Raw genomic sequence first — 12,146 nt, 5'->3', positions numbered from 1 at the left:
ATACAGCAAACAGTCCAATGATCCTCTAGAAGTTAAAGCCTTTGTTTTCTTTTTCAAACGTGTGTTAAGCTACTTTGGTTTTGCTTTATTTATACTTTTGCTGTCTTCTGAATATTTTTCAGCTGCAGCCTTTGAACAAAGTGAGAGCAGACATGAGATAGTGACAGAGCGTCAGGGTGAGATGAAAGTAGGCTGATCAGGGAAAACTCCTGTCTCTTTTATCTTTTCTTCGTTTTTGGAGACATCCGTGCAGCACACACATTCGACTTAAAATGCTGCATTGAGTTTAGCTGTGCTTCTTAGTACTGAAGAATTATATCGCGTTGCTTAGATTTTGTAGCGAATATGGCTGTATTTTTTCTGAATCCCACTTTTGAAACTCTTCTTGCCCAAGAAAAGTCTGTGGAAAGCTGCATTTCCAAATGTCTGCATTTACAAACTTTTCAATTGTTCTGATGTTAAAAGCTTGGTATAACAATATTAATCTTGATTGTTGTGCATGTGCTTTTTAATTTCTTCTTTAACATTGTTAGTGCATTGCAAACGTATTGATAATCCTTGAACCTTTATCACATTTTGTGACATTACACTCAAACTGAAAATATATATGAACTTTATGCAATAAACTCAAAGTGCATAATTGTGAAGTGAAAGCAAAATTATACTTTATATATTTTTCACATAATAAATCTCTAAAACATGGCATGTATTTGTATAAAATCTGATGCTATCAGTTATCTTCAGACATCAGCTAATTAGTAAAAAGTCCAGCTTTTGTTGATCTTGCACTTAGATTTTAAAAGGCCACATTAAAGCTTCTGATTGCTGCAAGAAGAATAAAAACTTTGGCAAGGCACTGTATGTTTATAAAACTATCAAAGTTATTTTACCGTCAAACTCAGCTTGACCAACTCCTACGATGATTATGGACATAGGAAGCTTGGCAGCCTGTGAAGAAATCAAAATGCAAAAAATGTAAAACATTGTGACTGTGAAAATGTTTTTATATTTCCAAGTAAACAAACTATTTCTTTATGAGCAGGACCCTGAATGTTAGTTATCAGATTTGAGACAGTGGCGTGAACTGACTGCTCGTGGTAATAGCTTAACTTGAAATGCATGGGGAGATTTTTTTATTTATATATTTATTTGTTGTAGCTGATGCTGTTATGATAACCACACAACCAATCTAACTGTAGCAAGTCACTCACATAAACTGTTTTCACCTAAAAACATTATGATCCTATCTCCCAAATGGCAGTCTGCCTCAGCAACATATTCACCTCTAAGAAAGAGGAGTAAAATGCTTTGCTGGTTGGTTGAGATGCTGGCTTAGAAAGAAAAATGGACAAATTTGTTGGCAGCAAGCTTGAGCATGACTTAGTTTGCAGCAGATGGATGAGCCATGAGAGGAAGGAAGGGGGGGGGGAGGTGCTGGACAGGTAATTACAGCCACCTTCCCCGTCACCTGCCAGTCGACTCCAGGCTCCACGTCTAATCAAATGAGACAATGGTTTGGTATACGAGATCGACATTTTGCAAGCAAACGTCAAGCAGAATTGGCAGGACTATGGTAAACCCCAAAAATGCAATATGAAGGGAAGGTAAAATAACACATGCTTTTGAAATAGTTTTTCAAATAAAAACTTGTTAAATGTATTTTTCATCAGTATTTGCATCATTTAGTTTAATTCTAAAGTGAACTAATTGCTTCCAGATGTCACCTAATTGCTCAACAGAGACCACCTGTATGTGACGTCATCTCAGGAAAAAAAAAAAAAGTAAAAAATAAAAATTCAGCTGTTCTGCCAAGGCCTCAGAGTTTTGTTGGAGAAAATTGTTTAACATAACAGACAGAATGATGAGAATCACGTGACACAGCTGACAGTTCAGGGATAAAGCTGCAGGAAAGCTTAAAGAGGGGTTAGGCCATTAAGCTATTTCAGAACCCTCCACTGAAAAGTATAGTCATGATGAAGCAAAAAAAAAAATAATCTATGGTAACTGAAGGAGCTGCAGAAATCCACAGCTCGGGTGGTATGACGTTTTGATCGGAGAGGGATTAGTCATGCATCCTACAAGTCTGTTCTCTATCAAAGACTGGGAAGAAGAAAGACGATTTAAAATAAAACAACTGTTTGTATATCAGGGAGTTCAGAAGGACGATCAACAGTCGTGATGTGTACTTGTGTTCTCTTTATTTCTTTTATTTGATTTGATTTATTTTGTCATCACTTTCCTTTATTTTGCTGCTGCAAACGCAAACCTTCTTTTACAATATTTCCACATGTGCTGTCCAGATAAAACTACTGAGGTTACGTTTCACGTTTGTCTGAGGAGTGGTGTGAAGTGTAACAGCTTTACTTGAAATACCCAATATGATTTCTCAACCATTATGCAAATTAACTCTCTTTGTGTGTTTCCATGTCACTTGTAGAATCCATGCACGAATCAGGCTCCTGTATTCATAGCAGCTTACACATTTTGCTCCTTCTTTTCTTTGATAACAAAAATGTTTAGTCCTTTTTGTCCTTACAACCCCTGACCTCATTGAGATTTATTGGAGTCTTATGCAACAGATCAACACACGCAGGATTGTAAAGAGGAAAGTTATTTAAAATGGCCTTTCAATTAAAATTAATGATTTGAAAATGTGGAGCTTTTAGAGGGATCAGAGCTCTAATTCCTCTAAACAAAATCCAGTGCAACACAGAAGAAGTCGTCTTACTAGTAAATCAAATACAAGTTTGTGCATCTTGTGATTATTACAGTACTCTTAAAAGCTGAATGTATTTGATTTTTTTCAACAAATTTGCAAAAAAAAAAACCCTCAAAAACATTTTGCCACATTGTCATAATGAGGTATTTGTGTAAAGAATTTTGATGAAAAAAAAATTAATTTAACACAAATATCCTGCCTCATGCTCACAACGTAACCAAACAAAGTGGTGAGATGTTTACAGACAGTTGAGCATGTTTAGAATTTCTCAATCTGTCTCTCTGCTCTTGTTTGAAAAATGAACTCAATCATGATGTAGTCTGAAGCACACACAGTGTGCAACCTCAGCACGGTGATCGCTCTCGTCCAAGAGGAGTGGAGAGTAAAAGGGAAAGAACAGTGGAAGCGGCAAGCACCAGGAGTCCACAGGGCTGGAGGCTGTGAGATAGAGCAGCAGGCAAGATCTTAAAAGGAAGGTGTGGCTGTTCTAATGTTTTGATTAACAGTCGCAAATTCCCTTTAAATCCAGTCTGCTGGGTGTTCTGCGCCGGCGGCAGGCTGCGGAGGTGCAGGAAGGGTGGAAGAAAGAGGGACACACTAAAGAAAAAGAAAAGAGTAGCACACACTTGCCGTTTACAGCTGAAAGACGAAAAAAATGTGAGTGACGACAAGTTTCAGGAAAGCCTCTGGAGAGCAGCTCTGTTTTTGTGCCATGTTTATAGAGGCAGCAAAACCTTCAAATATCTGTGGCATATTTTGTTTGGTAGGAAGGTAATAATCTTCAGCTGAAAGTAAAAACAAATACTCTGTATCCACTCTGCTGCTCCTGTCGCTGTTGACACTGTTATACGAAGCCGTGGCTTTAGGGCTTCTTTTCTGCATATTGCAGAACAGCTGTTGTTGCAAAGCTCCTGCTGTGTCTGGATTTGTGTGAAAACAAGAGAAAACTGAGGAATGCTGAAATTCACAGCTGATATGCTTTTTGCATTTGCGTATTGTCTGCTTGTCTCTTTGCTTTTACATACCAACTAGTGTTTTCCATAAATGTGACTTAAAGAAGTTCTACAGAGAGTTTTTAGTGTCTTCTTTAGTCTTCTACATAAAAGTTACACAACATACCATCTTCACAAAGTCAGTGTGTTCATTAGCGATGTAACAAAATACTTTTTGAAATGCAACACTTGTTGTTGTATGTCATATATACACCTTTGCTTTCCAATGAAATATTCATTATATTTGTCTAAGTCTGGCAGCAGTAGATTTCATCACCTGACAAGATTTTGCTGTAAAAAGTTGGAGCTGAATGCAACCATATCACCGCTGCTAACATTGCTTAGCATTGTTTAGGGTGTTTAGCAATGTTAGCAATCTCACTTAACTAAATAAATATTTATGTAGTTAAAGGTAAAAGCTCTATTAGTCGTAAAGAGACTTCTGCTTTGAGGGATTTCAGCATGAATTAAGACTAATTGTACAGTTAACAAAAATAATTAATATTTTTATCACAACTGCTTTTGTAATAAATCATTCTTTAAAACAATATCATCTAAAGCTTTAGTTGTCAGTTTGTTATAGCTTTTTCAAGTCAAAATGACTATTGTTACCAGCAGTTTATCTTAATTTATACTCTGTACTAAATTCAGTGGAAATTCACTGAGAGATATTAAGAAAAGAATAAATTCCCACTCCAGTCTTAACACACACTTTCAGTACCTACAAATGCGAATCCTTGGACATGTTTAACTTCACATGACGTAGGAGAGAACAAACAATTGTCTTTATTTCTTACATTTACGATGGCTTCTTTGGTCTGGGCCATGTCTGAAATGACACCATCTGTGATGATTAGGAGGACAAAGTACTGCGAGCCGTCCTGCACTGCCGCTGCATATCTGCCCACAGATAAAATCGCACATTAGGAAATCACTTGTTATTCACTATAGAAACCAAACAAGCCTGAAATTTGGATTTACTCACATATTTATCAAAGCAATAAAAAAAAAATCCAAAATTCAAAATCATCTGAAGAAGAACTTGTTTCAGTTATCACACACAAAAAGTTTTTTTTTGTGCTGATGTGTGAAAAAAAATAAGGAACATTCAAATATGCAATAGTTAGATAACACAGACAGAGCTGTTGCCTTGCAGCAAGAAGGTTCTGGGTTCGATTCCCGGCCCCGGTCTTTCTGCACGGAGTTTGCATGTTCTCCCTGTGCATGCGTGGGTTTTCTCCGGGTACTCCGGTCTCCCACAGTCCAAAAACATGACTGTCAGGTTAATTGGTCTGTCTAAATTGCCCCTAGGTGTGAGTGTGTGTGTGCATGGTTGTGTGTCCTGTGTGTCTCCGTGTTGCCCTGCGACAGACTGGCGACCTGCCGAGGGTGACCCCGCCTCTCGCCCGGAACGTTAGCTGGAGATGGGCACCAGCAAACCTCCTGACCCCATTAAGGGACAAGGGTGCAAGAAAATGGATGGATGGATGGAGATAACACAGACATATTTAAAGCAGGGTGTTTATATTCTGGTTTACAAATTCGATTCATAAATCAAACAATTATTGGTGCATTAGTGTAAATTTTAAACACTGACTATCGTTCTTTCAGTACCGCAATAGATTGTTGTAGTTTCAGAAGTACAACTTACTTTAAGAACTCAAGTATCAAAAAACAAACAAGTTCAAATGATAAATAAACGTTCTTATCATTTTTGTGATCTAAAAAAAAAAAGATGAAAAAAACTTATAATTCGGCTGTTTTCCACATTTTGGAAACTATTTTAAAATGAACTTTCTGGCCAACACAATCAAAGAGATGGCTCATTTTCTCATTCTGAAACCAGATGTCCTCATCAAGGCAAGAGCTCCAAATTACAGACAGGCTGCCAGAGTGTCCAGGGCACATAATCCTGCTGTGGGAGGACAGTAGATGCCATTAGATGGATGTGCTTGATTACTAACAGAGTTTTGATAGGGTGAACGTCGTGTCCTGAGACTTCCCAGCAGAACATTTAATAGAAAAAAGTGACCAACAATGTAGTTTTACAGAGCAGAGAAAGTGAAAATAATGACTTGCATTCATGGCTCAGTTGAAGCCTTTGACACAGTTTGATTGGAGAAATCAAACTAGATTCATTTCCTGTAAAATCGTTGCACTTTTTACAAAACAAATCATCTTGTAAACCTGGTTTCCATGGAGTGCTCCCGATAAGCCTTGTTTTCTCATGTCTAAAATTACCTAGAACCTGGGAAAATATGCAAGCAGGGTAATTAAGACGTAACTAGACGAGTTTAGCAACCATTCAGAAAGAGCATTTACAAGCAAATAAACACGTGGCCACGTCCCTCAGACAGCTAAAAATACTGTATCTGCAAAACCTTGATGCATTCAAACACTTGAACAACATTTATATTCAGATACATTCATCAGAGTAACATTTTTATGGACTGCTTTTGGCAGCAAAACTCTTGAGGATAACAGGGAGCGATACGAGAACTAAAGTAGACCACATTATGTGACACCTTAAAAAAAACTGATGATTTTAACACACAAGAGAAAATCTAAAGCTTTTTAAAGTTTCCTGGAAGCTGCAAACTGCTCCACATACATTTAATATGCATGTACCATGTAAAGCTGACACTAATCCAAGTACACGTTACACTAAGTTGAGAAGATTTTACAATGCAGTGACCACAGTGTTTAAAATAAACTTCATGCAACAAGTCTCTCACTCACACTGCATCCTGATATCTATCGATCAATAAGAGCTAGACTTGTGGAAAGCAAGGTTAAGAAAACAAAGCAGAACAGCATATTTGCGTCCAGTCAGAAAAATTATTTTAACAAGGCTACTAACAGAACATTTTCCTCTTTTCTTCACTCAGATTTCAGGGAAATAATGGTTCATTAGTCATCACTCTCATCCTAAGCTGAGTGCATTATGGTTGGATTTGCTAATTTTTCTGATGCTAATTCAAGCAGATATGCAATGCAATAATATGTTTCTCTCCGTGTTATGTTTTCAAGCACTGAAGAAACCTGTTCACAAGTATAGGCTGCACATCTCTATATGTGACACTGGTTCAGTGTACATAGTACAAAATAGCACCAATAAATTGGCCCACTTTCAACTTTTGCTTCATTTAATACATGTGGCAGCCATATTGGCTACAAAACCCAGTCATATTTTCTAAGTTAGAGCTCAGACTGTGTAAAAGTTGACTGGGAATTAAAAAAAAAAAAATGACTTCACTCATTTATTTATTTATTTCACCAGGAAAATCCTATTAAGATTTAGAAAAATAAATAAATCTCTTCTGGAAAAGAATCCTGGTCAAGACTGGCAGCAGAATACAGAGTTGCATTCTGCACAGACACAATGCAACACAACAATGGAGTCATGTCGAGTCAGAGTCCTTCAGCTTGGATATGTGGGGATTGTGTTTAGACTGCTTAAACCAGTGCAGGTGCAGGTGTCACGGAGCACTACTGGAAGTGATCTGAAGAACTCTGACCTCAAAACAAGTTCATCTGGGTAGAGGCTGGAAATTATTTGAGGCTAATGGGCAATAACACATTTTACCAATAGAAAGTCTGGGAGACTATTAGTAATCTGGAGCTCTTGCCAACACGTGTCTAATTATGATGAAACATTTTTCTTTCCTCTTTTCACACAATTGTATTTATTTATTGTTTTAATTTATGAAACCAAAATCAATTTACTTAAAATTTTTATACCTTATTTTAAATGAAAAAGAAAAGGCGACAGCACTTCACTGGATGCTTGATTTCAAAACAAATCAAACACCAAATATTTGTTTGATTTGTTCTCCAGTTTAGTGAGAAGAAAATCCAAATACCCAAAGGTGCACCAAACAATAAATTGTGAAACTTTCTTTCTTCTTTAAAGAACCTGTCCAGATCGACGCACAATTTAAACAGTTTACTGCTACCGACTGCTGGATGTCATTGTATGACTCTATGCTTTATGATATTCCTAATATACGATTTGAGACAGTAAAACTGAATTTTTTGGCAGATTGCAGAATATGTTTACTGGTTAGTTGGACAGACATTGCTCAAAAAGCAAATGAAAGTTAAAGTTTAAAAATATTCATGTGCATGTATGTTTTTATAAATTGAACAACTGGAATACATGTAGATTACTAATGACTTAAGACAATATAAATTACTCACATGTCTACTCAACAGTCACAAAACCTTCTATAAAATAATGTTTGCCATGTAGTGTTTCTCATGATGGTAATAACATTATTTAACTAACGTCAAAAACAACAGCCAAAGGAGCCACAAGCAGGTAAAGGTTCATCTCAGTTAGATTATCAACTAGAAGTTAATTTATTTCAGTCAGTCAAATTAAAAACTGAAATTGCTCATTCAGCACACACACATTATCTACTCCAAGTCTTTTTTCTTTCCTCTTTCAACTGTGATAATTATAGCTTACAACTGACGTTGATCTGAAGCTCAGTTCCACTGAATACTGACATGACAGACTTGACAGTCGTCCAGCAGGCAGCCATCGACGCCCTCCTCAGGAACAGTTAATCACAATGTTCATGGTTAAAGAACCTGGTAGCTCAAAGCGCCACGTAAAAGCAAACACTACTGATCAACATCTTAAGAGCGTGAATGTAGTGGTCAGCATTGGCGTTTTGTGTTGGTGGATCACAACCAGGTCGTAAAAAGAAGAAAAAAACCCAGAAGAAAATGAATTGAACAGAAGAAACAAACTGAACTGAATGAAATCTCAAACAGGCTCTTCATCGTACAAAAAGTTAAGCTCAAGTGGAGGCTGCTTGACATAGGGAGGGCGAACAGTCTAAAAACATTTGATGCACTGAAGTGCAGGTTGTTTGAGTTTCTATTCAATTAACTACCTACTCAAAGCTTTTTTTTTTTCCCTCTCTCCAGTTTCTTCTTTTAGCATTTTAAAGTGACTCGTGTGATGTGCTTATAATTAGTGCAAAGTTTAAATACTGTTTGTCCAAACTTAGGATTTTATTATGGACTATTTTTTTGACAGGTTAAGCTGTAGCAGATCTACAAAGCCTGCCTCTATGCCACTCTGCAGTAATCCAGTAATTCATTCATTTTAAGCAATTATGACTTTTTGATAGTCCAATACTGTATTAAAATGTATTTCTTGTTAGTCTTATACAGTATGAACTCTGGATTCTATAACTGAAATTTGAGTTGTCAGCTGTAAGCCACTATACACTAAATTAACGGTGTAATGATATTCTAATTTATTCAGATGCACTTGTCAAAGCAAAAAACCTAAAGGGGCAGCTATACTGAACAAGCACTGAACAAGAACATATTAAATAATAAAAGAAATATGATTTTTATATTTGTTGGGAATGCAGAATTCCTTGTAGCTCAATAATGATAAGCTAAACAAATAAAAGGGATAACCTTGGTCAACTTGCAAAACCGTGTTCCACATTTTTTATGGCTAAAACGTCTATGCAGTATTAAACATTTGCAACAAATGAACTTAAATGCTTTTCTAGTCATGCTGACTTCAAAATGCTTCACCCTTGAACAACACCCATTAAGCAACTTTTGTAAAATTACTACTCTACCCACATGAACAGCAGTAATGCAAACGGGTGAAGATGTCACAAATAGTTCAACACCTGGCAACATGGTTCACTATTGGAGCAAAGTTGGTTGGCCCGTATAATTGAACGGTCTTCAGACTTTGATGGTATGCCTCTAGGATCCCTTCAATGCCGTTGCAATAAGGATTTTCCATGTTTCCATTCTGAAAATGATATAAGCAAACACAAGGTCTTTGATTATAAAGACCTATAGATACAATTCTGAAAGAATTCACTAACTATTTCTGTGTAGATGCCTTACACTGGTTCCTTACATATACAATATGCAAGAACTAACAATAGACCTAATAGATTAAAAATATTCATGGCAGAAATAATATCCAAATCAGTTTGAAAAATCAACTGAATGGAGTTACTATGAATAAAAGGAGATTCACCAGTGGAAACTCGTGAGAGACTCGCCCGTCAGGGGGCAGTTTTGCTCCAAAGCCTAAAGCTGGAAACATCTTGTCGCTGTCATAGTCCTGAATGATTTCCCCGACAGCCTTCAGGGCCATGGCGTAGGCGTTCAGCTGGTAAGGGTTCATGTAGTGCAGTGAAGTAGATTGGGACGGATTACCTGTGGATAAATGAAATAGAATCCAATGATCCCTTCTGAAGACCTTATCGTTCGTTGGTTTGGACCTGTCCTTGTTTGTGGATGAGCTAAACCATACAACGATAAATGCGCATTAGACAGACTGAATAATGTCAGTGTAGAAGACGACCCTCAGCTCTCATTAATGATTGTTTCTCTTGAGTTGCTGCAGGAAGTAGAGTCTCTGCTATAAGGTAAACCACAGCGTAGTGCTGTCGATTATTCAACCATAATAAATGACAACAGGTTCATACTTATGGCTTAGCCATGCATTTTGGCAGTGAAAAGCTGCATGTACTGCAGCTGTTGGTCCCACATCTTTGATGTAGGCCAGTCATGGTTTCACCACCAAACATGTTACGCTTGTCAAAAACGCATCTGACGCTTCAAGTTTGACGCACGTGCACTTTTGGTGCGTTCACACCAAATGAGTTTTGAGCGTTAGACTTTTACATTCAAAGTCTATGTGGAGTATTGGACACTTTGGATTTGTCGAACACTCAAAATGCTCCAAAAAGTTCAAATCCCGCTGTGCTAGAAGCTCAAAATGCGCCGCAACTGCCTTCAACGTGCCTCCACATAGAGTTTGAATGTAAACCAGAGGCGCCTGACGCTCAAAACGCGTTTGGTGTGAAGGCACCATTACACCGACCACCTGAATGATTCCTCCAGTGAAGATATGCCTCTAGGTTTTAACAGCCCAGCATTTCTAATATGTGTTAAATACAACCACTATTTATATATATACTATTTATACCACGATTATAAATAAGAGTTTCATTTTCTATCGTTTACTGAAAAATGGCAGTGATTTCAGGTGTTGCACATTTTTCATCGGTAAAGAGTTGAAACTTATTCGTCTAATTTACTTTATTTTCTAACCGGGAGAACATTTTCCACAAATAACTTTCTAGACAGAAAGAACCTGTAAGAATTAATTGCACTGCTATTCAGTGGTTCCACAGAGTGAGGATTAAAACTTGCAACATCATATCCCTCTCCCTGTGCACCAGCAGAACATTTAGCAGGAGGAACTCCCCAGAGAAGGCTTTAACTTGCTGAGTGGTGATTGTACACAGTGTCCATGACAGCACTGTCTGTTTCGGTTTGCGAGATTGATTCTAAATATGAACATGACACAGTCAGATATTCCCCTCAATGTATTCCTGCCCTCCTCACCAAACGCACGCTTTGAAGTTGTGATCACTCACCATTAGACGCTGTGAAATCAATGGCCACAGTGAAATTGATCTGCGTCCTGGAGGAGGCAAAACAGCAAATCAACAACAGGGACCAGACAGTCGTATTCAAAATTAACACGCTCTCACTCACACAATCTGTGACACAATAGAAAATATTTTCCTCAGAACAATTAAAGGGGCATTGTACAAACCAGATAACAGCTATGCTTTCATTCAACAGGACTTCACTTCTTTTTCACGTTCCTAAACCCATAACAACAACAACACTGTTACAGCACAAACAGCAGCCACTCATTTGCCAATTAAAATTTAGGACATGATATCCAAGGTATCTGACTTTCACCTTCTCAATGAAAGACTACAGGAGCATGTGAGAGACCGAGCCTGGTAACAAGCTATTAGACTGATGGAGCACTTAAGAGCAAATCATAATCCAATTTTCCCTGCTGACGAAGCTTTCCCCCCCTCTACGTCTTGCTAATTTACGACAAAATGAGGCCCTAAGGGGCTCAAATGACAGCCTCTCGTTATCTAGAAAAGTCACCAGAGAGAACAGCAAAAGAATGATGATAAAATGAACGTGTTTAATATTCCCATTAACCTTTCAGCTTGGCGTGAGGATTGTAATGTTCCACAGCCTGACCGTGCTAACATAATTAAAGTTAATTTTATTAATTAATTAACTTTTTCTCCCTGAATGAGGTTAGCAAATGGTTCATCTGCAAGAAGAAATAAAAAATAAAGTTTTCCCGGTGATTCTCTCTTTTTTTTTATCTGAATTTTCTTCCTTTTTGAGCTAACGGTTACTTTCTACCATCTTTCGTAGAGAGTTTTAGGGTTTTAGTTTTTTTATTTTTATTTACACTTGAAAATTAATGCTTCTTTTAACAAGGAATATTTTTATGCATTTCAGAAGGGGAGAAAAAGCTAAATATCAACCAGTTTCCCCAGAACATCAGTTAAATCATGTTAGATGGTTTCTCTTTTTCATTCATTATATATATA

The 12,146-nt window shown here is 37.3% G+C and overlaps 1 protein-coding gene across 4 annotated transcripts in view; it reads right to left on the bottom strand.

Annotated features, from left to right (window-relative positions):
- cpne5b (copine Vb) overlaps positions 1-12,146 on the bottom strand; it is a 131,619-nt gene that overhangs the window by 4,651 nt on the left and 114,822 nt on the right. For all 4 annotated transcript variants that reach the window (XM_008409300.2, XM_017304842.1, XM_008409302.2 and 1 more), the window contains 5 exons: positions 11,151-11,197; positions 9,740-9,921; positions 9,378-9,505; positions 4,509-4,611; positions 891-948 (listed from right to left, as the gene is read on the bottom strand). In XM_008409300.2, the coding sequence (XP_008407522.1) occupies positions 891-948; positions 4,509-4,611; positions 9,378-9,505; positions 9,740-9,921; positions 11,151-11,197 (518 nt within the window). The remainder of the gene's footprint in view (positions 1-890; positions 949-4,508; positions 4,612-9,377; positions 9,506-9,739; positions 9,922-11,150; positions 11,198-12,146) is intronic.

The sequence above is a fragment of the Poecilia reticulata genome, linkage group LG5, assembly GCF_000633615.1.
Source record: "Poecilia reticulata strain Guanapo linkage group LG5, Guppy_female_1.0+MT, whole genome shotgun sequence".
Taxonomy (NCBI): domain Eukaryota; kingdom Metazoa; phylum Chordata; class Actinopteri; order Cyprinodontiformes; family Poeciliidae; genus Poecilia; species Poecilia reticulata.
Note: the sequence above shows the minus strand (reverse complement) of the source record. Positions and strands in the feature narration are given on the sequence as shown.